The sequence below is a fragment of the Mustela putorius genome, unplaced genomic scaffold, assembly GCF_011764305.1.
Source record: "Mustela putorius furo isolate JIRA1106 unplaced genomic scaffold, ASM1176430v1.1 tig00003875_pilon_pilon_pilon, whole genome shotgun sequence".
Classification (NCBI taxonomy): domain Eukaryota; kingdom Metazoa; phylum Chordata; class Mammalia; order Carnivora; family Mustelidae; genus Mustela; species Mustela putorius.
In genome coordinates, this window is record NW_025422026.1 from 8,676,984 (window position 1) to 8,703,468 (window position 26,485).

At 42.4% G+C, this 26,485-nt stretch overlaps 1 protein-coding gene across 1 annotated transcript in view; it reads right to left on the reverse strand.

The window, feature by feature from the left end:
• Positions 1-26,485, reverse strand: part of AGBL1 (AGBL carboxypeptidase 1) — a 727,538-nt gene that overhangs the window by 315,063 nt on the left and 385,990 nt on the right. The window contains exons 20-21 of the mRNA XM_004774140.2: positions 22,735-22,866; positions 14,371-14,547 (exon numbers count right to left, since the gene is read on the reverse strand). Coding sequence (XP_004774197.2) covers positions 14,371-14,547; positions 22,735-22,866 — 309 coding nt within the window. The remainder of the gene's footprint in view (positions 1-14,370; positions 14,548-22,734; positions 22,867-26,485) is intronic.

Sequence of the window (26,485 nt, forward strand, 5' to 3'; positions counted from 1 at the left end):
GAGATGAGAGATGTAGGGGGAATGGTAGAGGGAAAAAACAGAACACTCATCTAGCATTCAAGTGTTGGCAAAGATAACAGAATATCTCTTACTAAGGGTCACTTGTAATTTTTAAGTCCCATTCACACACGGCATCGCATTCTAGCTCATAAAAACTCTGGAAACAATGTCCTCGCCCCAGTAAAAAAAAGTAGAACTCCCCAACTTCTCTCTCCGGAGCCCTAACCCTATCTCACCTCCCCGCAGACGATGGGTGCTCTAACTCGGTGCTTCTCAGCCTTTCCTAGGGACACGGGTCACCTGAGGATCTTGTTAAAATGTAGATCTCGAGGCAGTCTGTGCAGCCCGGGATTCTGCATCTCTCACAAGGCCCAGTGGAAGCTGAGGCTACGGCCGCTCAGAACCGGCACCTGTGAGCGGCGTCATCCTGGAGAGATTGGTGTCCCGTGTAATCACACAAAATTCAGAAGGAAGGAGCTCAGTGCACACTTAATGAGCTGCATCATTGCTCTTGTGCTCCTTGATAAGTAGGAGACATAGTCAGTGAGGGACAGACTCTGTCTGACTTTCACAAAGGCATGCCAAGCACTTCTAGAGCTGAATCAAGAGCAGAGACCAGGAAGCTGTGAAGGGCCTCCTGGAGATCTTGGGTTCAGGACACTAAGGCATGAGGCCTTAATCATTTTAGGGTCGTCCACCCTTTCAAGTATGTCTAAGAAACCATAAATTCTCTCCCCCAGAGAAATGTACACATAAGCCAACAGACAAGTTTGTATGTAATTGTATCTGTTCCTACACTCTTTTGTTCCATAAGCAATTTAAGAAATCTTGACCTGGGGACGTCCCAGGAGCTAGAAAAACAAACGAAAACATTTTTAAACTCTTATTGGGATATAAACAGTTTTTGAATGCAACTCTTGTGGGAGGGCTAAGCCAACAACTCAAAAGCACGGATGAAAAACACACACACACACACACACACACGCACAAGGGTGGGGGGAACAGGGAATTTGAGACTTTCTGACTTTAAGACAAAAGCCATAGAAAATTATCAATAGCCCAAAGGAGATCAGGGGCAAGCAAACAAAACCAGAAATTGCAAAAATTAGCAACTCACCCCATTTCTCAGCGAATGGCCCCTGGATCACCAGAATCTGAAACTTCAAGGGTGCTCAATAAAATGTGGACTTCTGGGCCATCCCCCAGATCACGTGGAGACATGGTTCAGAAACTGGAATTGTATAAGACCCCTATGTAATTCCTTTGCACATTAAAGTTTGAGAAATACTATGCCTCAGATTACATTAATGAAATTAAGCGATCTCCTACCACCACTTCCATTCAGAGCTCAGAAAGAGTCAGATGCTGTTTGAGGCAGCCCTTAGAACAAAGAAATGGATTCCAAGAGAATGGTGATCCAAAATGCATTCTTTTTTTTTTTTTTTCTTCTCCTGTCTTTTTTTATATATATATATAATTTTTTTATTTTTTATAAACATGTATTTTTATCCCCAGGGGTACAGGTCTGTGAATCACCAGGTTTACACACTTCACAGCACTCACCAAAGCACATACCCTCCCCAATGTCCATAATCCCACCCCCTTCTCCCAAACCCCCTCTGCCCAGCAACCCTCAGTTTGTTTTGTGAGATTAAGAGTCACTTATGGTTTGTCTCCCTCCCAATCCCATCTTCCTTCATTTATTCTTCTCGTACCCACTTAAGCCCCCATGTTGCATCACCACTTCCTCATATCAGGGAGATCATATGATAGTTGTCTTTCTCCGCTAGACTTATTTCGCTAAGCATGATACGCTCTAGTTCCATCCATGTTGTCGCAAATGGCAAGATTTCATTTCTTTTGATGGCTGCATAGTATTCCATTGTGTATATATACCACATCTTCTTGATCCATTCATCTGTTGATGGACATCTAGGTTCTTTCCATAGTTTGGCTATTGTGGACATTGCTGCTATAAACATTCGGGTACATGTGCCCCTTTGGATCACTACGTTTGTATCTTTAGGGTAAATACCCAATAGTGTGATTGCTGGGTCATAGGGCAGTTCTATTTTCAACATTTTGAGGAACCTCCATGCTGTTTTCCAGAGAGGTTGCACCAGCTTGCATTCCCACCAACAGTGTAGGAGGGTTCCCCTTTCTCCGCATCCTCGCCAGCATCTGTCATTTCCTGACTTGTTGATTTTAGCCATTCTGACTGGTGTGAGGTGATATCGCATTGTGGTTTTGATTTGTATTTCCCTGATGCCGAGTGATATGGAGCACTTTTTCATGTGTCTGTTGGCCATCTGGATGTCTTCTTTGCAGAAATGTCTGTTCATGTCCTCTGCCCATTTCTTGATTGGATTATTTGTTCTTTGGGTGTTGAGTTTGCTAAGTTCTTTATAGATTCTGGACACTAGTCCTTTATCTGATATGTCGTTTGCAAATATCTTCTCCCATTCTGTCAGTTGTCTTTTGATTTTGTTAACTGTTTCCTTTGCTGTGCAAAAGCTTTTGATCTTGATGGAATCCCAATAGTTCATTTTTGCCCTTGCTTCCCTTGCCTTTGACGTTGTTCCTAGGAAGATGTTGCTGCGGCTGAGGTCGAAGAGGTTGCTGCCTGTGTTCTCCTCAAGGATTTTGATGGATTCCTTTCGCACATTGAGGTCCTTCATCCATTTTGAGTCTATTTTTGTGTGTGGTGTAAGGAAATGGTCCAATTTCATTTTTCTGCATGTGGCTGTCCAATTTTCCCAGCACCATTTATTGAAGAGGCTGTCTTTTTTCCATTGGACATTCCTTCCTGCTTTGTCGAAGATGAGTTGACCATAGAGTTGAGGGTCTATTTCTGGGCTCTCTATTCTGTTCCATTGATCTATGTGTCTGTTTTTGTGCCAATACCATGCTGTCTTGATGATGACAGCTTTGTAATAGAGCTTGAAGTCCGGAATTGTGATGCCACCAACGTTGGCTTTCTTTTTCAATATCCCTTTAGCTATTCGAGGTCTTTTCTGGTTCCATATAAATTTTAGAATTATTTGTTCCATTTCTTTGAAAAAGATGGATGGTACTTTGATAGGAATTGCATTAAATGTGTAGATTGCTTTAGGTAGCATAGACATTTTCACAATATTTATTCTTCCAATCGAGGAACATGGAACATTTTTCCATTTCTTTGTGTCTTCCTCAATTTCTTTCATGAGTACTTTATAGTTTTCTGAGTATAGATTCTGTGTCTCTTTGCTTAGGTTTATTCCTAGGTATCTTATGGCTTTGGGTGCAATTGTAAATGGGATTGACTCCTTAATTTCCCTTTCTTCTGTCTTGCTGTTGGTGTAGAGAAATGCAACTGATTTCTGTGCATTGATTTTATATCCTGACACTTTACTGAATTCCTGTATAAGTTCTAGCAGTTTTGGAGTGGAGTCTTTTGGGTTTTCCACATATAGTATCATATCATCTGCGAAGAGTAATAATTTGACTTCTTCTTTGCCGATTTGGATGCCTTTAATTTCCTTTAGTTGTCTGATTGATGAGGCTAGGACATCTAGTACGATGTTGAATAGCAGTGGTGATAATGGACATCCCTGCTGTGTTCCTGACCTTAGCGGAAAAGCTTTCAGTTTTTCTCCATTGAGAATGATATTTGCGGTGGGTTTTTCATAGATGGCTTTGATGATATTGAGGTATGTGCCCTCTATCCCTACACTTTGAAGAGTTTTGATCAGGAAGGGATGCTGTACTTTGTCAAATGCTTTTTCAGCATCTATTGAGAGTATCATATGGTTCTTGTTCTTTCTTTTATTGATGTGTTGTATCACATTGACTGATTTGCGGATGTTGAACCAACCTTGCAGCCCTGGAATAAATCCCACTTGGTCGTGGTGAATAATCTTTTTAATGTACTGTTGAATCCTATTGGCTAGTATTTTGTTGAGTATTTTCGCATCTGTGTTCATCAAGGATATCGGTCTATAGCTCTCGTTTTTGGTGGGATCCTTGTCTGGTTTTTGGATCAAGGTGATGCTGGCCTCATAAAATGAGTTTGGAAGTTTTCCTTCCATTTCTATTTTTTGGAACAGTTTCAGGAGAATAGGAATTAGTTCTTCTTTAAATGTTTGGTAGAATTCCCCTGGGAAGCCGTCTGGCCCTGGGCTTTTGTTTGTTTGGAGATTTTTAATGACTGTTTCAATCTCCTTACTGGTTATGGGTCTGTTCAGGCTTTCTATTTCTTCCTGGTTCAGTTGTGGTAGTTTATATGTTTCTAGGAATGCATCCATTTCTTCCAGATTGTCAAATTTATTGCCGTAGAGTTGCTCATAGTATGTTCTTATAATAGTTTGTATTTCTTTGGTGTTAGTTGTGATCTCTCCTATTTCATTCATGATTTTATTTATTTGGGTCCTTTCTCTTTTCTTTTTGATAAGTTGGGCCAGGGGTTTACCAATTTTATTAATTCTTTCAAAGAACCAGCTCCTACTTTCGTTGATTTGTTCTATTGTTTTTTTGGTTTCTATTTCATTGATTTCTGCTCTGATCTTTATGATTTCTCTTCTCCTGCTAGGCTTAGGGTTTCTTTCTTGTTCTTTCTCCAGCTCCTTTAGGTGTAGGGTTAGATTGTGTACCTCAGACCTTTCTTGTTTCTTGAGAAAGGCTTGTACCGCTATATATTTTCCTCTCAGGACTGTCTTTGTTGTGTCCCACAGATTTTGAACCGTTGTATTTTCATTATCATTTGTTTCCATGATTTTTTTCAATTCTTCTTTAATTTCCCGGTTGACCCCTTCATTCTTTAGAAGGATGCTGTTTAGTCTCCATGTATTTGGGTTCTTTTCAAACTTCCTTTTGTGGTTGAGTTCTAGCTTTAGAGCATTGTGGTCTGAGAATATGCAGGGAATGATCCCAATCTTTTGATACCAGTTGAGTCCTGATTTAGGACCGAGGATGTGATCTATTCTGGAGAATGTTCCATGTGCACTAGAGAAGAATGTGTATTCTTTTGCTTTGGGATGAAATGTTCTGAATATATCTGTGATGTCCATCTGATCCAGTGTGTTGTTTAAGGCCTTTATTTCCTTGCTGATCTTTTGCTTGGATGATCTGTCCATTTCAGTGAGGGGAGTGTTAAAGTCCCCTACTATTATTGTATTATTGTTGATGTGTTTCTTTGATTTTGTTATTAATTGGTTTATATAGTTGGCTGCTCCCACGTTGGGGGCATAGATATTTAAAATTGTTAAATCTTCTTGTTGGACAGACCCTTTGAGTATGATATAGTGTCCTTCCTCATCTCTTATTATAGTCTTTGGTTTAAAATACAATTGATCTGATATAAGGATTGCCACTCCTGCTTTCTTCTGATGTCCATTAGCATGGTAAATTCTTTTCTACCCCCTCACTTGAAATCTGGAGGTGTCTTCGGGCTTAAAATGAGTTTCTTGGAGGCAACATATAGATGGGTTTTGTTTTTTTATCCATTCTGATACCCTGTGTCTTTTGACAGGGGCATTTAGCCTATTAACATTCAGGGTAACTATTGAGAGATATGAATTTAGGGCCATTGTATTGCCTGTAAGGTGGCTGTTACTGTATATGGTCTCTGTTCCTTTCTGATCTACCACTTGTAGGCTCTCTCTTTGCTTAGAGGACCCCTTTCAAGATTTCCTGTAGAGCTGGTTTGGTGTTTGCAAATTCTTTCAGTTGTTGTTTGTCCTGGAAGCTTTTAATCTCTCCTTCTATTTTCAATGATAGCCTAGCTGGATATAGTATTCTTGGCTGCATGTTTTTCTCGTTTAGTGCTCTGAAAATATCATGCCAGCTCTTTCTGGCCTGCCAGGTCTCTGTGGATAAGTCAGCTGCCAATCTAATATTTTAACCATTGTATGTTATAGACTTCTTTTCCCGGGCTGCTTTCAGGATTTTCTCTTTGTCATTGAGACTTGTAAATTTTACTATTAGGTGACGGGGTGTGGGCCTATTCTTATTGATTTTGAGGGGCGTTCTCTGAACCTCCTGAATTTTGATGCTCGTTCCCTTTGCCATATTGGGGAAATTCTCCCCAATAATTCTCTCTAGTATACCTTCTGCTCCCCTCTCTCTTTCTTCTTCTTTCTGGAATCCCAATTATTCTAATGTTTTTCGTCTTATGGTGTCACTTATCTCTCGAATTCTCCCCTCGTGGTCCAGTAGCTGTTTGTCCCTCTTTTGATCAGCTTCTTTATTCTCTGTCATTTGGTCTTCTATATCACTAATTCTTTCTTCTGCCTCATTTATCCTAGCAGTGAGAGCCTCCATTTTTGATTGCACCTCATTAATAGCTTTTTTGATTTCAACTTGGTTAGATTTTAGTTCTTTTATTTCTCCAGAAAGGGCTTTTATATCTCTCGAGAGGGTTTCTCTAATATCTTCCATGCCTTTTTCGAGCCCGGCTAGAACCTTGAGAATTGTCATTCTGAACTCTAGATCTGACATATTACCAATGTCTGTATTGATTAGGTCCCTAGCCTTCGGTACTGCCTCTTGTTCTTTTTTTTGTGTTGAATTTTTACGTCTTGTCATTTTGTCCAGATAAGAGTATATGAAGGGGCAAGTAAAATACTAAAAGGGTGGCAACAACCCCAGGAAAATATGCTTTAACCAAATTAGAAGAGATCCAAAATCGTGAGGGGGGAGAAAGGGGATAAAAAGAGGTTCAAAAAGGAAGAAAGAAAAAAAAAAGAGAGAGAAAAGAGAAAAAAAAAAGAATTTTAAAAGAAAAGAAAACACCTAAGAAAAATATAAAAAAGAAAAAATATATATATTAGATAAACTAGTAAAAAATCGTTAAAAAAGAAAAAGGTAACAGTTAAAAAAAAATTTTACCCGAAGGCGAGAAAAAAAACCAAAAAATGAAAAAGAAAAAAATTAAATTAACTGCAAGACTAAAAAAAAATCACAGGGAAAAAGCCATGAGTTCCGTGCTTTGCTTTCTCCTCTTCTAGAATTCTGCTGCTCTCCTTGGTATTGAAACCGTACTCCTTGGTAGGTGAACTTGGTCTCGGCTGGATTTCTTGTTGATCTTCTGGGGGAGGGGCCTGTTGTAGTGATTCTCAAGTGTCTGCCCCAGGCGGAATTACACCGCCCTTACCCGGGGGCCGGAGTGAGTAATCCGCTAGGGTTTGCTTTCAGGAGCTTTTGTTCCCTGAGCACTTTCCGTAGAGTTCCGGAGGACGGGAATACAAATGTCGGCCTCCTGGTCTCCGGCCTGGAGGAGCCGAGAGCCCAGGGCCCCACTCCTCAGTGCGCCCTCAGAGAACCGCGCCCAGTTACTCCCGTCTGCCTGACCTCCGGCCGCGCTCTGAGCTCACCGAGCCTGCGACCGGTTCAAGGTCACCCCGAGCTGCGAGCTTACTGTCGGCTCTGTCTCTGTAGCCGGCTTCCCAGTTCCAATATCCGCAAGCTCTGCGACACTCAGACACCCCCGATCCTTCTGTGACCCTGCGGGACCTGAGACCACGCTGACCCTGCGTGGGCTTCGCCCCGGTTTAGCCTCTGGAGCGATGTCTCTCAGCGGAACAGACTTTTAAAAGTCCTGATTTTGTGCGCGGTTGCTCCGCCGCTTGCCGGGAGCCGGCCCCTCCCCCCGGGGTCTATCTTCCCGTCGCTTTGGATTCACTTCTCCGCCGGTCCTACCTTTCAGAAAGTGGTTGTTTTTCTGTTTCCAGAATTGCTGTTCTTCTTCTCTTCGATCTGCCGATGGATTTTCAGGTGTTTGCAATCTTTAGATAAGCTATCTAGCTGATCTCCGGCTAGCTGAAGTAGTCTCCGCCTGCTACTTCTCCGCCATCTTGACTCCATTTCCCAAAATGCATTCTTGAGTTATACTCATGATTAGAGTAGGCTTTTAAATTCAGCAACCTTTGAAGGAATCCAAATCTGTTTCCTGTCCTGAGCTCCACTCTTCATTCCTGCCTTCCTCTCTTCTCCTATACTCAGGCTCACAAATCCCCTTCCCTTTCCTAGGGCCTCACATAAATTGGCTATAATACGGGATAAATTATGTAGGAAGTTTGTAGAATAAAGAGTAGGCTGTAGAGGAAATGTCAAGGTAATACACACAGAAATGGCTTTGATATAACTAAATCTATTAATATTGGTATATGGACATGAGTCTCTATAAAAGCCAAAACCTATGGTTCTCAACCCTGGCTTCCTATTAAATTGAACAAAATCACAGAGACCTAATCTCCAACCTCAATGGTTCTAATCAAGAAGGTATGAATAAGACAATTATGGCTAAGGGTTGGGGTTCTAATCATCTGTGTTTAAAATAAAAAAGAAAATCACCATTAAATATTCTCACATACAATATAAGACAATTATGGCTAAGGGTTGGGGTTCTAATCATCTGTGTTTAAAATAAAAAAGAAAATCACCATTAAATATTCTCACATACAATCAATAAAAGACAACAATAAGGTATTGAGTGTCTAGTATGAAAATAGCACTAAATGTTTTATAAGCAGTAGCTCATATAGTCTTTATCACATTTCTTTAAGTAGGAACTGTGAGGAATACCACTTTTATAACCAAAGTCACAGAGGACAGATAAGTGTCTCAAGGTCATGACTGCTAAATGCAGAGCCCTCCTTGGAACTCTGACACAAGTACCCACACTAAGCAGTTAAGTTACGCCCCCATGAAGCCATCATTCAGAACCACTGGTATGTATGTACAACCGCATATGTGTGACATACACACATGTATGTGTGGTGGAGAGAGAAAGAATGTATGTGGATACCCTGGGAGAGAGGCAATTCTGGGGCTTAGGACACTTGGGGCAGAGAGATGTCCTCAAATAAAGGCTGTGCCAGCCCAAGGAGCCATTGAGAGCCATCATTTGCTCATGGGCCAACGGGAGAAGTCACCACGGAGTGAAGTGAGCACAGAAAGCAACTAGGAGGTTGACTAATGTAAACTTAAGTTGACATTTTCCTGAAGACCAGCTCCGCTTCCCCCACCTTCGGCCACACTACATATCTCATCCTTCCAATTTCTCTTCGTTTACTCTGCTAAGGTAAAAAAAATAATAATAATAATAATAATAATAATAAATAAATAATAAAAAATTTTTAAAAAGGCAGATGGAGGGATGTAAAAGAACAAAGTCTTCTGACAATTAGCTAATTTGTGCTAAAAGCACAATACTTTCTCCCTAAAAACATGTACCCAGAATGTGCCACAGAAGATTCTTTGGGGTTTCAGAATCAAGCCTGGTCACCTGGTCTAGGGGATCCATAACTCCTCAGATACCAAGCAAAGGCAACCTTTCCCAAGCATGATTTCAGCAGAGCCCCTGCCCGTTTCTTCGTTTTAAGTATGTTTTTCGATTATAACTATGAAACACGTTGCTGCAGGTCTACTGAGTGACAGCCTAAAGGGGAAGCCAGGTCTCCTGCTTCCAAAGCCCAGGCTTACTTTCACCAGTGACATCCTACTAGGCAGAAAGCATAGGGCTAAGAGCCAAGATTCCAGGGCCAATCCTCCTGGGTTCAAATCTTGGTTCTAAAGCATCCTGTGTGACATAGAGCACAGCCTGGCAATGGGAAGACAGAAATAAAAACTTTCTTGGGGCCGGGGGGTGGGGGGCGCCTGGGTGGTTCAGTTGGCTGAGTGCCTGACTCTTGGCTTCGGCTCAGGTCATGATCTCAGGACCCCGGGATTGAATTCCGTGTTGAGCCCCATGGGGGCTCTGAGCTCTGCACTCAGCAGAGTGTCTGCCTGAAGATTCTGTGTCTGTCTGCCCCTACCCCTCCATCTCTTTCTCTCAAATGATTAATCTTTAAAACACACACATACACACACACACACAAAACTTTTTGGTTCTTGGGTCTGTATATTCTGTACCCCCTTGCCTGACCCAGTATACTAGGCGGAATGGTGTCCCCCCTCCGCCCCGCAAAATCCGTGTCCTTCTCAGAACCGCAGGATGTGACCTGATCTGGAAACTTTTAACAGCACATTTTGGCCATAAGAGACTCTTAATCTCAGGAAACAGACTGAGGGTTGCTGGAGGGGGGGAGGGTGGAAGGGATGGGGTGGCTGGGGGATGGGCACCGGGGAGGGTGTGTGCTATGGGGAGTGCTGTGAATTGTGTAAGTTAAGGACACAGAGTGTGAATAAAAGGACACTGGGAGCCCTGCAAGCCATGTGAGATGACTCAGCTCCCTACATGAACGTGAACATCATCCGCACCAACCCATCTTCCCTAGCTGAGCACTGAGTCCCTGTGTCTGTTTCCTAATCCCGGCTGTTCTGGAATACAGGTGTGAGCTGCCCCGTGGAAGGGTTTTGGGGGCACACACCAGAACAGCACCTGTCAGTGGGGCAAAAAGCAGAGGTGGGGCGAGGAGGAGGGCAAAGCCCAGTACAACTGTGACAGAGGCCCTGGGCAGTCCTGCAGGGAGTTTCTGGAGCTGCAAAAGTCCTGTGGACGGTTCCCAGCCTGGGCTAGGAGGCCCGGCCCTCCTTAGACCTACCCTTAGATGCACAAGGCTCACCCGCAAGAGCCACAGCTTCGGCCAAGGCTACTCCTGTCGGCGACAGACAGATTCCGGTGATGTATCCAGCTGTAAGCAGCTGGGAGTGCACAGCTGGGTCCCAGGTCTGGCAGGTGCATTGAAGCATCCCCCCACCTGTACCAGTGGCCTTCCTTTTGTTGAACCACCATTTGTTATGAGAAGGCGGCCAAGTGAGAGTCGGCCTGGACTAGAATCTCCTTACTCTGGGAAAGAACCCACGCCAGGTATCGCATCTAAGGGGCTCTCACATCACACAGACAGCGACGATCGGAGAGGTCTCTGCCTTGCATTCTTACACACTTCCCTCTCTCACTCACACCTCTTCCATGACTACCCACTACAGTGACTAAGAATCTCCACTTGAAAGCAGCTTCTAATCACATTTGGACCATGGCAGTCCCTCCTTTTTCTAGTGATCTCTGGACAGAGAGGATACTCCTCTGACTCTGCCTGGAAATCGCCACCCATCTGTCCATTTCAATCATCCATTCATTCGTCAATCGTCACACAGATTCAACACGTCTTCTACGCTAAATAAGGTATTGAGCATTCAAATGATGAATGAGATTGTAAAAGGCCTTACCTGTCATAACAAGGAGTGAAAATTTCTCTAGACAGCCTGAAGGATTATGGGCAATACTGTGACTTGAACAGGTCTGGGTTACTGAAAGCCCCTCTGTCGGCGACGGAGCAGATGGGTTGCTGGAGGGCTCACGGGAGGCAATGCAGGTGGGGGCTATATATTAGCGGAGACCTTCAGACCTCCTTGAGTCTCCCAGCTTCTGTCCTTCCTCTCAGACCCCCTCTGTCCACAAGTCCGCCGCATTGCCAATGAACACACGGAGAGCCTGCTTGGGTGGGAATACTCACACTGTCCTCCTAAGCCACAAGCAGCCCATGGGGCCCGGTCACATGCCTTTGTATGTGCCCACACACCATGGATGTGACCCCAGGTCACAAACACTCAGTGGGAAGCACACGGCTATCTATGTAGACTGGGCACCTCTAAAAAAAATGAGCCCCAAGGGGATGGATGATTCCATTTTGGCTTTTCCCCTCAACAGCCTCAATAGCTTTAGGCCCATCTCTCCGTGGGTGGGACTTTCATATTAAACACAAATTATGGATCTAAGTGTATAACTTGGTAGTAGAGACCATATTCCAAAGAAACAAAAGGGAGTTGTTGGGTTTTTTGTTTTTTGGGTTTGTTTTTTTTTAAGATTAGCCAAGTATAGACTGTAAAATAGAAGAGAAAATATCATATTAATAATAATTATTCGAAGGCAATAGCTTATGTTCTTTAATGCAGTTCCAACATAAATGTCACTGTAAGAAATGATATTTCATTTCAATACTAACAAATCAGGTACTTAGTGTGCTGGGGGAGAAATGATTGGAACTACTTTAAAGCCGTGTTAACCAGAGAAACTGCAAAAATATTTATATTCTTATGAAGGAAGGAAGGAATGCCCCTCATGGGTGTATTTAAGTGTCCTCCATCTTTTGGATAAATGGTAATGCTGAACAAAAAATGGAAAGATGACCTTAGAATAATAACCTCAGGACTCAATTGGGACTAAGCTTCTCAATGTACAAAAATCATTTGCAATATGTTCAGGATGGAAATTTCTATGCTGCTTTATAGCTCATAGACTTCATTATATACCTCAAACAAAATCACCAAAACACCCAACTCTGGGCTGCCTTCCTTCCCCTGGGGTGCCCCCCCATATGTAAAATTATTTACCATCCTCTTACTCACTGCCTGCAACTCTGCTCAGTGACTCAACAATGTTTGTAAGGATAGAGAAACAAAGGGAAAGAGAAAACCAATCCACTCGGAGAGGTGTTTCATATAGAGAACGGGACTGTTAAAGCAAAACCAGGTCTGGCACCATTAGCGCTTTTCTCTAGCCAATTTCCTACAAAGGAAAATTTGTAGGAAATTCTTTCCTACAAAGACTCGTGCAAAAGCCACGTGGACAATTTCCCAGGGCAAGCTGGGCTGATAGGTGAAAGCCATCCCACTGGGCAAGCTTCTTCCATTCTTTGTCATTTCTGGCAGCCCCCCTGTGTTTGTTACATGGCAGAGTTTGGGCAAGGGGGGGTGTGGTAGGGTCCTGAACCCAAGAGTCATTTAGTTTACAAACAACAACTCCAGAGGACTTTGAGTTTCTAGTTGACTTATGGTGAATGGCATTGATGCTTATCTGACCAGAAGCTCTTAGTCTGAATGGGGGCTTGGAGAAACAAAGTCAATGAAAGTCACCAATCCAATAGATCTGTTAATGATGCATGTATTTGTCCTTTAAACAAGTGACTGGCCCTTATCCATTGAGAGGCACACAGCTAGAGGGAAACTAGTCTATATCCATAATGCCTTTGAGTCACAATACCCCAAGCTTATTTTTCCCAATCCTACAGGTTTTGAATGCCAAGATACTGAATTTATTAGTGATGATATAACCTCCAAGTTGCATTCCTATCTGAATTTTCTTTTGGCCTTTACAAAACTCTTGTGCAGTGGGGAGGAAAGGAATCCTTAAGATTATCAATATCTGATACGTGACACACAGGTTCATAGCGATATGTGGCTTGTGGCATTGCCGATAAATGGAAAAGTGAGGTCTGTTGGTGCCTGACCCCTATGCCGCTCCGATGCTCTCTTCTTATTCTGCATCGACATTCATGTGGGTAAAGTAGACTAATTCAACCTAATAATTTATTAATTCAATAACACAACATTATTTTTAGCAACTGCTTAAACAAACCAGTTATTTAACAGAATTAATAGGTCAAAGCTGATGGTTCAGTAGCCTTGTGTATCAGAAAAAAAAAAAAAAAAAAAAAAAAAAACCTTGGTCAGGTGGGAAGTTAGGTAATATTCCTCACCTGTCACTCCCTATACTCCCTTTGATAGCTAACAAGATTTTCACAAGCACAGGACCATGTAGATGCCAAGTGCTTTCTGGTTGTTCTAAGAGAATATCAAAGCCAACACAACGAGCCTTAATGCTCATAAGGTCCAGGTATCCTTGGGGTTGAATGGAAGGCTGTCAGCTCGCCTAACAAATTTAAAAGAATCTATTACCATGGCACTGTCACAGTGTCCCTTATTTATGCTCCTCTAGTGGGGGAGTGGGAAGAACAGCTAGAACAGCCCGCTACAGCAGCTCTCCAGCTGCTCATGCAGTTAATATAGCTGTAGAAAGAATATGATTTATAGGAGCCTTTCCCTTGACACCAGAGCCTGAGTCCCAGATCCACTCATGTTGGGGAGACGCATGTCAGGTAGTCACTTCTGTGCACTCTGATGACAGCAGGGTAATAGCGAGCTGCTGATTTAGATAAGCACGGAGGCTAGAGGCATAAAATATCTGAACGGAAAGCTCACTCTCTATGCACCAAATCACGGCCACCAAACCACGGTGATGCAAGGGGAGCTTGGTTGACTGGTGCAGGGGGTAACAAGGGAGCCCCGTGCATCAAACAGGGCCAGGCAGAGTTTCCAGGAAAGCTGGGGATATGTGTCTGAGGGAGGCTCCCTGCCCCTTGCTGGCAAGGGTAGATGATTGAGAAAGCAAATCAGCAGGCACGTACAAACTGCTGGCAGGATCAACACAGACAGGGCTGCCAGGGAAGGCAATCGTTGAGCTAGTTCTGCAAGATCAGGTCGCTGGGCCAGACTACCTGGAGACTTCTTCCACTCCCAGGAGAGAAGAAAGAAATGAGTGGTCTTTGACAGCCTCTCCCCATCCTTATGGTATACTGCTGCCGGAAAGCGTTTGGATGCCAGAGCCTCACATACCTGATAGGGTCCCTGGTTGCAACCACAGTAGCTGCTCTCCATGGTGTAGCTTTTGGACACCCCCATCTCTCTCCACACCACCACCCGGGCCGTGGAGGCTCGGGATTTCTCCACGAGGAAGCTGCAGCTACTCATCGTGAATGCTGGGGCGAGCTTATCAAGGATTTTGGGAAGAGTCTACGATTAAAAAAATAAAGCCGTGATGAGTTGGGGAAGAGCATCATAAAAAGTAACATCTCAACATTTATTATGCATCTCGGTCTATCAATCACTTAATATATACAGCTGCAACTGTTACATCATCCTGAAGAAAGAAATGCCAAGGGTTTATCGCTTTTTGCTCTTAAATGAGGAAATTGAGACTTAGAAAAGCAAGAAAGAAATAGCTTGAGTCCAGCTACAAAGATGCTGGCATGGGAGCCAAATGCCAAGTGGGCCAACCCCAAAGACCACAGTCTTTCAGGTCCGGGTTTCGGCATCCCCGTGGACCGATGTCGCATGGACACTCAGGCTCATGCATCACTGCTCTGAGCTCCATGGAAAGCCACAGATGCCACAGGGACTGCGATTCAGAGTGACTCCACCCAATCTCAAGGTTTCCCAGCTCTAAGTCGGACTAGGGACTGTTCATTTACCCCAGGTGTACAAGTCACTGATAACCACTGGGGGTTGCATATAAAGTTTCCTGAAAGGGTATGACTGCCAAAATGAGCTTTCTAGTCCCACCTTGTTTGTTTGTTAAAGATTTTATTCATGACACAGAGAGAGAGCACAAGTAGGCAGAGCGGCAGGCAGAGAGAGAGGGAGAAGCAGGATCCCCACTGAGCAGGGAGACCCATGAGGCTCGATCCCAGGGCCCTGGGATCATCACACCAGCCACAGGAGGATGCTTACCTAAGCCACCCAGGTGCCCCTCCCATCTCATCTTGTGAGCCATAAATCTGAGGCTGGGCCAGTTACAAAAGTCTAAAAAATATGCCTTTTCTGGGGGCGTCTGGACAGCTCAGTTAAGCATCTGCCTTCGGCCCAGATCATGGTCCCACCGTCCTGGGATCGAGTCCCACATCGGGCTTCCCGCTCCATGGGAAGCCTGCTTCTCCCTCTCCTGCCTCCCCTGCTTGTATTCCTTCTCTCACTGTGTCTCTCTCTCTGTCAAATAAATAAATAAAATCATTAAAAATGTATGCCCTCTCTGGGTTCTAATGCATGCCCTCTCTGGGTTCATATATATATACATATATATGTATATATATATATGATTTTATTTATTTATTTGAGAAAGAGAGGGCACACACAACAGAAAGCAGGGAGAGGCAGAGGGGGAGGAATTATCAGTCTGCTGATAATTTTCAGCAGACTCTGTGCTGAGCACAGAGCCCATAACATGGGGCCGGATCACGACCTGAGCCAAAACCGAGAGTTGGATGCTTAGCCAACTGAGCCACCCAGGCACCCCTCTTCTCTGCGTTCTTCCAGCCCACCATTTCCTAAAGTCAAAAGTTTTATGTGAGACCACTTAATTTATTTTAGAAAGCATCTGTAGATCCTTGCCACTCTCTGATTGACAGAGAGAGGGGGCTCCTAGTCACCAGATCTCCCCCATCCAAGGACAGTGACTCAAGATATGATAGCACATCAGGTCCCTGGGTTAGTGGAAATGCTGGACCTAGATAGTCCCAAATTTCTGCAATATTAGCAAGAAGGTTTCTCTACTTCACTGTTCACAGAATATCCACACACTAGCACATAATATAAAATTATGTACATTTGATAACAGTGAAACTTCAGGTTTTTGCACAAATTGTGGGGAGAAGGCAGAGCAGCAGGATGAGAATATGAATTAAGAAATGGTTTTTAAAGAAATGCAATTTTGTGGGATGCCTGGGTGGTCTCTACCTGCCACTCCCTCTGCTTGTGCTTTCTCTTTTTTCCTCTCTCTCTCACAAATAAATTTTTTGAATCTTAAACAAAAAAAAGAAATGCAATTTTGTGAATTTCTAGGACATTGAACAGATCTCTTAATATCCCTGGGTTCTTACTGTCCCCATGTTTGATATAACTTAATTACATTAATATAACAATACAATTGTTAATTATATTATAAATCACCTATGATATATGTGTAATGTAACACAGTTATTCATATAATTTAGTATGATCTTTATGTTCCCACACAGCTTGCAGACCTGCAGCATCATCTGAGCAAGGAAACTGAGCTGCTAATGTCCTCACTTGAGTTTCCACAATTGCCCCCATAACTGGTTTCATCTCTCCACCCTTGTCCCCCTCTCCCTGTGATTCCTTCACCCCGCTTTTCTCCTTCAAAGTGTTCACCACAATTACAGTAAAATTAATGTTCATGTAATTAGCTGTTTATTTTCTATGTTCTCTGCAGTCCAGGAGTTCCATAGGGCAGGTCTGTCTCTCATTCAAAGGAAAATCTCTACACACAGATGTGCAGCCATTGAGGGCACTCCATAATTAGTTGCTGAAATAAACAGAATCTGCTCGCCCAGACCCTTAGGGGACTGCTTAGACATAAGTACACCATATACATATATATATGAAACACATATAGTGTATGTGTGTGTGTATCTATATCTATATATATCTCAACTAAAGTGATTTTAAAAACTTGAAAATAGTTTTAACTTATCAATGTTTTACCTTGCCGTAAAAATTCTAATTGGACATTATTTAAATGATCGCTCCTTTCTTTCTTAAGCAACCCTGATTTTCTTAATTCACATATCCCCTGTGCAAATGACCACATGTTCAATTTAATGGCGTGTCTCTCAGAAAGCTCTACCAGCTGTGATCCCCTCATTTACAAGGTGCAGTCAGAGTGCCCCTCCTATATACCCACAGCTGATTCCATTCATTAAATAATGGATTCCAAAACTACTACAGCATTGATAGTAAACTCCTGATTCTATATCTCTTGATTTCACACAAACTGATCTATGGCAGAGCGAGAAAGGAAGATAATGACAGCTCTAACAGCTGGAGATGGTCTTGCTCTGTTTTGTAAATGAACGAGGTGCAGATGAACCCTGTGTATGAACTGACCCACGAGGCCTTGTTTCAGTGCTCCCAGGGATCTCCATCTTGGGTGGGAAAAGACTCGGGATGCTCAACTCTTTCCCTCCTGCTTGCTCTGTGCCCTTAAACTTAATCTGGGTTTCCAAAGCTTGAGTATTATAATAGATCCCTTTTCATTGGACACTCACTATGTATTTTACATGCATTAGCTCTTTTAATCATCACAAGTCTTCAGAGTAAGTTCTGTTATTATCTCATAATATAGAGACCCGTCAAGTCTCTTTTCAAGGGTCACAGAGATAGTAAGGGCAAATCCAGAATGTCAACCCAGATGTTCTGACATAGATCACATGAGCTTAGTCTAACCACTGCCAAGAACTACTTCTTCAGTAAGTATTATAATCCCATAGACTATAAAGAGATACAAGGAATGAATGACAGAATGGACACACAGGGCGTGGCCCAGGAAGTGGCCTTCAAGTGTGGTCTCAACACAGACCCAGCAGGGATCAAGAGACTAGACATGAAGCAGCGCTGAGAGTCATCTGCATCCCCATAGACACTGAATCCCATCTTTCCAGGAGCATCTGGGTCAAGAGCAGCCTCCGCTGATGGGGAAGGGGAGGATCCTGATTCATTAATTCCAGTTTTGAGGCATACGGCAGAAGCCCGAGTTGCATTTCAATTCATCTGCTCTCTGCGGACTCTTCCAAGCCCTGTCTGGCCTCCCAAATTCACAGAAAATACAACTCTCAAAGATGTGCTGACTACGAACTCCCCAGACAGCTCCCAGCTCAGGACTCATTTCGAGGGAGAGGCCATCTCTGGGGCTCCAGTTCCCTGTGGTCGACCCTACAGAACTCAAATGTCTTCTCTCTCCTCTGAATTAAGCATGGGGCAAGGACCTGGCTGGGATTAGGGGCCAAAAGTATAAAATCTGGGGTTCACACTCCACGGTTTGAGTTGGAGCAGTCGTTTAACTCTGCTAACCCTCATTTTTGTCATCATTGAAGGGGGAGGGGTAGGACTAGACCCGACCTTGAGCGAGGGGGCAAAGCCATGGGCACCTTCAGTAAACGTGCAGTGTTTATTGTGCTCTTAAGAGGGGACTTTGCTGATGGGTGAAGGTTTAGAAGAGAGGGGAGTCGCTCTGCTCAAAATGTCAAACTTCCAAGATGGAAAAAACAGCTCTGAAAACCTCTCTTTGCTTTGTAGATTTCCCTTCTCCTCACTGAGATAATCTCCTGTTTACTAAGTACCCAAGGAGGATTCCTTCCCGTTTTGACCTCCTCTTTCATCCTGAACTACAGAGCAGCAGACTCTCAGTTTAGCTTCCGTCTCACTGAGCACATGCTCTAGAAGACCTCTGAGGTCAGCACCGGAGGCGAGCCCTGGCGTTGAGTCACCAGGGTCCCCATCCCAGCTCTTGCTACCTCTGGGACCGTTAGACATTTCAGCTCATCTCTGCACCTCCCCTCCTTCACGTGGGAAATGGGGTGTTGTTCAAAGTCCCTATTCACTCCATAAACACTGCTAAGCATACTCTATTCGAGAATAGACAGTCATTGAGAAGATTAAAAGACTGAGTGTACGTGGGATACCCCGGTGTGGTCTCCTTGCAGATGTTCCCAACTGGAAGCTTAGGAGAAAGATCAACGCCAGGAAAGGTCACGAACAAGAGATGCTTCCCAGGCAGAGGTGCTGAACAACTCATCTCAATCTATCTCCCTAATCCACTGTGATCCGCAACTAGCGGTTAAAATTCTTTAAGGCTCAAGTTTTAATTATCACAAAATTCACATCACTCCATTTCTTCAGATTTCTCTTAAAATAAAACTTAGTTAAAAATCATTCATATATATATATATATATTGTTTGTTTTTTGTTTTCAGGGAACGTCCTAACACCGCTCCTATCTGTCCCTCAGACATTTGTCCGTTGGGATCATTTACTCAACTCCACACCAATAGAGAGTTAATCAGTCTTCTCTGTGTTACCTCCTAATATTTCCATTCTTGAACGTATTTTTTCTGTCCTTTTAAGTTTCTGATATTCTACCTCTTTCCCCAAATGCTATTTCTTAGAAATCCATGCTCTGCTCAGCTTCATTACATAAATACCTAGCATAGTGCCGGGCACATGGTACATAATCAATGAATGTTTACTTTTAAAAATATACGTGTACCAGCTTTATTGAGGCATGTGAACAACACGATGATTTTTAGGAAATGTATAGAGTTTTGCAGCCATTATCAATAATCCATACACTTTTGTCACCATAAAGACAAGTCTTTTATGTTCATTCCAGTCAATCCTGCCCAAGGCAACCTCTGATCTACTTCTTTACTCTGTAATTTTTTACTTTTTTGGAAATGTCACATAAATCGAACCCTACATTTTTTTATTTGCCTCTGATTTATTTTTAAGTTTATGTTTTTGTATATACCGGTAGTTTATCTCTCTTTATTGGAGGAGAGGCAGAGGGAAAGGGAGAGGCAGACTCTCACTGAGCCAGGAGCCTGACGTGGGACTCGATCCCAGGACCTGGGATCATGACCTGAGAGGAAGGCAGACACTTAACTATCTGAGCCACCAAGGTGCCCTAGATCTTTCCACCTTTCTAATAGAAGCATTCAAAGCTACAACTTTTCTCTAAGCACTATTTTAACTATACACCATACATTTTGATATATTTTTACTTTTATTCATTTTAGGACATTTTCTAATTTCCTTCTGATTTCTTCTTCGACCCAGCAGTTATTTTTGAGTATGCTGTTTAATTTCCAAATATTGAGACATCTCCCAGATTCTTACAAAAGTTGATCCAAAGTTTAATTCTGTCATGGCAAATGAACATACTTGTATGGTCTAGTGTAAGGTCTACCTAGGATAATTCTGATGTGGACTCAAAGACAATGTATATTCTTCTGCTTTAAGAATTGTTACATATATATCAATCAGGTCATGTCTTCTCTAGTTACTAATTTTCTGTTTGGTTGTTCTATTGCTTACTGAGAGGAATATTAAAATAACCAACTACCATTACTGAATTTTTAAATTTCTTCCTTCAATTCCGCCAATTTTTGTTTGTATATTTTGGAGTATACACATTCACTTACATTCATTATACCTTTCTGATTAATTATTCTATTCACTATTACACTGGATGCTCTCCTAGGTCTCAAAGGCTGTTGACTTTTTTTTCAACATCTGTTTCTCTATTACTTAAGATTAGTCATTTTGGATTGACCTTCAAGTTTAATGACTGATTCTCCTGCCATTGCAGATCTGCTCATGATCCTATCTAGGGAAACGTTCACTTTGGCTGTGGGACTTTTTGGAGCAAGAATTAACTTCCTTGCTTTCTTCCTCCGTCCCTCTCTCCCTCTGTCTCTCCTTCCTGTCTTCCTCCGTCTTTCCATCCCTCCCTCCTTTACTTTCCTTCCTTGTTTCCTTCCTTCCTTCCTTCTTCTCTTTCAGATTCTAATTCTGTATCAAAATCCCCCTGACTGTAGTTGGGGCTTGGAGTAAAGAGGACATTGAAGATTACTTGTTGGTTCTTCTCTAATCGCCTTGAGGGACCCTCTACTGACAACCAGGAGTCCCGCATCTGGAGGACATGAAGGAGAGAGTGAAGAAAGACTGAGTCAGGAGGGGAGGTATTTCTAGGTGAAATAGCAGTTCAGTGGATCTCTCTCTCTTTTATACTCATTAACCCAGGGAATGAAGCTATTGTATACCCAGTAAATTCATATATCCAGAATAATAAAGAATTTGGAAGAGGTAGGTACCATGATAATTGTAATATTGGGATTTATAGTGGGAAATATGTATTTGTCCTTCATCCCTAGTCCCTGACATGGGGCTCCTACAACCCTTATAAATTCCTAAGTGATAAGAACATTAGGAGCATCTTTTGTTCTAATGAGGCGATTCTGGGAGGGCTCCTGGATCAGGCTATCCCCACTGGGGATGGGAGTGGGAAGAGGAGCTGGGGACAAGTTAATAACTGACCACAGCTACATGAAGAAGCCTCCATAAAATCCCAATAAATGGGGTTTGGAAAGCTTCTAAGTTGGTGAGCACATTCACATGCCCAGAGGATGATACCCACCCCCGACCCCACAGGACAGAAGCTCTTGTACTGGGACACTGCCAGTCCCTGCCCTGTATGTTTCTTATCTGGCTGCTCACCTGCATCCTTTATCATACCCTTTAGTAAACAGGAAACAGTCAGGAAGTGCTTCCCTGAGCTCTGTGAGCCACTCCAGCAAATCACTGAATCCACGGCAGGAGGGGAGGTCATGGAACCCTCCAACTGAGAGCTAAGTCAGACAGAAGTCATGGGGAACCTGGAACCTGACTACTGGTGACATGCATCTGAAGGAGGAGGCAGTCCTGTGGGACTGAATCCTTAAGCTGTGGGATCTGCTGCTGTTTCTAGGTGGATAGCGTCAGGATTGAGTTCCATTGCAGGACGCCCAGCTGGTGTCTCAGAAGTCCCTGGTGGGGTAAAACCCCCACAGATCTGGCGGCAAGTGTCGGAAGTTCTGTGTGAAAGTAAAGGAGAAAGACGCAGGAGAACTGGAGGGTTTTCCAACTCAGTAATTTTTCTTCATTTTCTATATACATTTGAAATAAAGGCCAGCTTTTATTTTGTATTTGGACAATGTTGCCTCATCAACGTCTCTTCCCTGTATCCTAACAGTAAGAAGTCCCTCCTTCTTCACCCCTCCTTATCTTCCCCATTGGTTCAGTGGGGGAATCCCTGAGCTCTAGCCACTGGGACCCAGAAAATATAGAATTAGCTTCAGTGGATCACTGCTCTGCTTTTCAGAGCGTGCTCACACAGAGGGGTGCAGAGGGTCTGATTTTCTTTCAACCCTTCATAGTTATTTAAGATCCTTTCATATACAGTATCATTTTGTTGCTCTCATAAACATGAAACAGAAGCAGTATTTGTACTCTCCTCATTTCACAGGGGACGAACGGTGGTTCAGCGAGGTGGCGTTAGTAATGACTCCTAGGTGCACAGTTAATAATTGTAAAGCCAGGCATTAAATGGAGGCTTCCTTTCTCCAATTTTTATGCCCTTTGCACTACATCATATCATCTAGAAAACAAAACACAGCAACCAGGTAGGAAAGCTATTATTCATCAAAAATAGAGAGAGGTTGCACACGCCTCCAACCTGTTTGTATTATAATCCTACAGTAGAAATAATGAAAATGCTTATTTAGGGGGGAAAATGGGTGGGGCATGTGTCTCAAAGGCAAGAATATGGACATAAAGTGTCTTTTGTCATTGTGCCCAGAGACTTACCCTGTAGCCGATGTCTTCCAAGAGATTCGATGTGCCCACACTGGACTCTGCTTGCCACAAGGTCTCCTTGATGCTACAGCCATAAAGGAATACATTCTTCTTTTGAGAGTGGCCATGGAAATCACAGAAGACCTACAATGGCCAAGCAAAGGAAGAAAAAAAAACAAAACCCAGGTCAGGTCTATTGTCGTCGTCGTCGTCTTCTTCTTCTTTTTTAAGATTTTATTTATTTATTTGAGAGAGAGAGAGAGAAAGGAAGGAAGAGAGAAAGAACATAGGCAGGGAGGAGGGGAAGAGGGAAGGTAAAAAGAGGCTCCCCACTGAGCAGGATCATGACCTGAGCCAAAGGCAGAAAGTTAGCCAAGGAGCCACCCAGGCACCCCAAGTCTATTGGTTTCTTACAAGTCTGAAGTGTCAACTTTCTCAGACAAATACTGCTTACTTAGCAGAACCTGTTGCATGAGGATCACTGGTGATCTTGGTAAGAGTTGGTTGTACTGGTACAGCCAGGCACTAGACCTGTGAATGAATCCATCTGGCTCGGACCCAAAGAACCACCCAGCTTACCTGGATGATTCTAACATAGTCTCACTGGAAATAATGTGTAGTTTCTGCTTAAGCCACTGAGTTTGGGGGTTGTTTGATATCCAGCAAAAACCAACTGCGCAATAAGCTGTGTTCTTAATCTAAGTATTTACTTCCCTTCCTTCCTCATGTAAAATACACTCATCTCCTCCCCCAAGAAAGCCTCCCTGAACACCCATCCTGTCACAGGATCAGACCCTCAGTCCAAACTCCCATGATGGTTTCCAGACCCCATATGTGCCTCCTGATCCATGAACTAAAAAGGCCAGTCACCTGCCTTCCACCACCTACACACAATGGTGGAATGACGAAACATTATCCCCAATAAACACTCATGTTTCAAAGAGGAGGAGTAGGATGGACACAGAAGTCACTTGTCCATAACGATTCTGAAATAATAGTGGGCAGACACTGAGAGGTTCATATATATGGAGTATAATTTAATTAAATATTATAATATTATGTTTCCTCCCTGAAATCAGAAAAAGACCTGATGCTACCAATGGCATTTGGTGATGCAATTGAGAAAAGAGGAAAAAGAAATGCAAGAGAAAAAATAAAAGGAATAAGATTTGAAAGGCATAAATAGCAATGTCTTTATTCTCTTAAAGACTGTAAAACATAGAATATAAAAAATCTGTATGTACATACGAAATCACAGGTTAGAATGTCAATATCTAAAAGTCAAGTCCACTTATATATCCTATCAATGTACAAATAAAAGCCTAAATTTCAAAATGGGATTTAAAATAGCTGGAAAGTGGGATGGCTGGGTGGCTCAGTCAGTTAAGCATCTGCCTTTGGCTCAGGTCATGATCCTGGGGTCCTAGGATGGAGTCCCATGTCAGGCTCCCTGCCACATGGGGAGTCTCCATCTCTCTGCCACTCCCCCTGCATGTGCACTCACTCTGTCTCTTCCGACAAATAAGTAAAATCTTTTTAAAAATAGCAGAAAGCATTAATCTCTTAATTTTAAAGATGTGTAAGACACATTATTGAGAAAAATGAAAATTTGCAATTCTTAGCAAATTTACCTACCTGGGTTCAATGCAATTTCAGTCAAAACCCACAGAGGGTGTTTTGTTGTTTTTTTTACCTTCTGGAAACTTACAAGCTGATTTCAAACCAAACTGAAAATGCAAGGAACCAAGAAGACTGAGCCAGTCTTGACAAAGAATGAGAAAAATGGACAAATTACGTAGAGATATCCAAACTTGTTTTGAAGTTACAGTATTTCATACACAGTATTATTGATAAAACATAAATCAGTCAATGGAGGAAAATAGATATTCCAGAAAGGGACTCTTATATATAGTCACTTGGTTTATGACAAATTTGATACTCCTGATACATCGGGAGAAAGGTGGTCTTGGAAGACTCATGGTCCCATGTAAAAAAGGTAGAAAATAAAAATAAATGTGCATCCCTACTTCACACTATATTAAAAAAATAAATTCCACACAGAAGGTAAATCCTAATAGGAGAAATAAAGTAAAACAGCTACCTACTTAAGTTGTAGGCTACTCTGTATGACCCTGGAGTTGGGATACAGTTTTTGGAGGAAACAAACAAGAAATACATATAAATGAAAAATACTTAAAAATTAGATAGAGTCAGGGGTGTCAGGGTAGCTCCACTGGCTAAGCATCTGACTCTTGGTTTTGGCTCAGCCCATGATTTCAGGGTTTTGAGATCGAGTCCCGTGTTGGTCTCCAAGTCCAGCATGGAGTCTACTTGAGAGTCTTTCTCTCCCTCTCCCCTCTGATATTCTCTCTCTCTCAAATAAATAAAGAAATATTTTAAAAACATTAGATATAATCCAAAGGCAGTTGCTTGACTGACTGAGCTAGCCAGGCATCCTGCTTTTCTACTATTTTAAATCCAATTTTTGAATTTAGATTTTCATTTGTACATTGATAGGGTATACAGGTGGACGTGACATTTAGGTATTGACATTCTAACCTGTGATTTTGTATGTTACAAAGACATTACGAAGAATGTAAAAAGGCAAACCAAAGAGTGAAAAGACCCATTTATAATATATATATCCCACAAATAAATAAATATATATATATCAATGAGGAAAAGAAAGACAACCCACTTTTTAAAAAATGGGTAAAAATCTTACACTGAGGGTGCCTGGGTGGCTCAGTGGGTTAAGCCTCTGCCTTAGGCACAGGTCATGATCTCAGGGTTCTGGGATCGAGTCCCACATCGGGCTCTCTGCTCAGTGGGGAACCTGCTTCCTCCTCTCTCTCTCTCCGCCTGCCTCTCTACCTATTTGTGATCTCTGTCTGTCAAATAAATAAAATTAAAAAAAAAAAAATCTTCCACTGACATTTCACAGAAGAAAATGTCCAAAGGGCTATTAAGAATGTGAAAAGGCAAACCAAAGAATGAAAAAGACCTATTTGTAATATATATATTTCTCACAAATATATATATATATATATATATATACACACCTCACAAATAATATATATATATGTATTTTTATATATATAATATATATATCAACAAGCAAAAGAAAGACAAGAAAAGAAAGACAACCCATTTTTTTAAAATGGAAAATATCTTCCATCTACATTTCACAAAAGAGAATGTCCAAAGGGCTATTAATCATCAATATCAAGAAACTCTAATTTGCATACCACAATGAGATGCCACCATCTCTCAGGGCTTATAAGGATGTTAACATCATGAAGACAGACAACACCAAGAGGTGACCACAAGACAGAAGAAAACAAACCCTTGAATCCAATTTTTCGACAATAAATTGATGACACTCCTTTAGAAAATAATTAGGGATTGTCTTCTAAAGCTGAATATGCAGATATTCTAAAAACCTCCCCGCAGAAATGCATGCACTGAGCACCAGAAGATATCAAGAATGTACACAGCAGCACTATTTTTATTAGCTTAAAACTGTAACCAGCATAATGGATTAATTAATCGTGATAAAATCATTTGACAGAATATTGCTGAACACAGAGAGAAAAAATAAAAGCAAGCTAGACACAAAAGAGTACATCTAAGGATTTCTTTTTTTTAAGTTGTATTTATTTATTTGAGAGGGGGTGGAGAGGGAGCGGGATCAGGGGAGGGAGGGGCTGAGCAGGGAGCCTGATGCAAGGCTTGGTCCCAGGCCCCTGGGATCATGATCAGG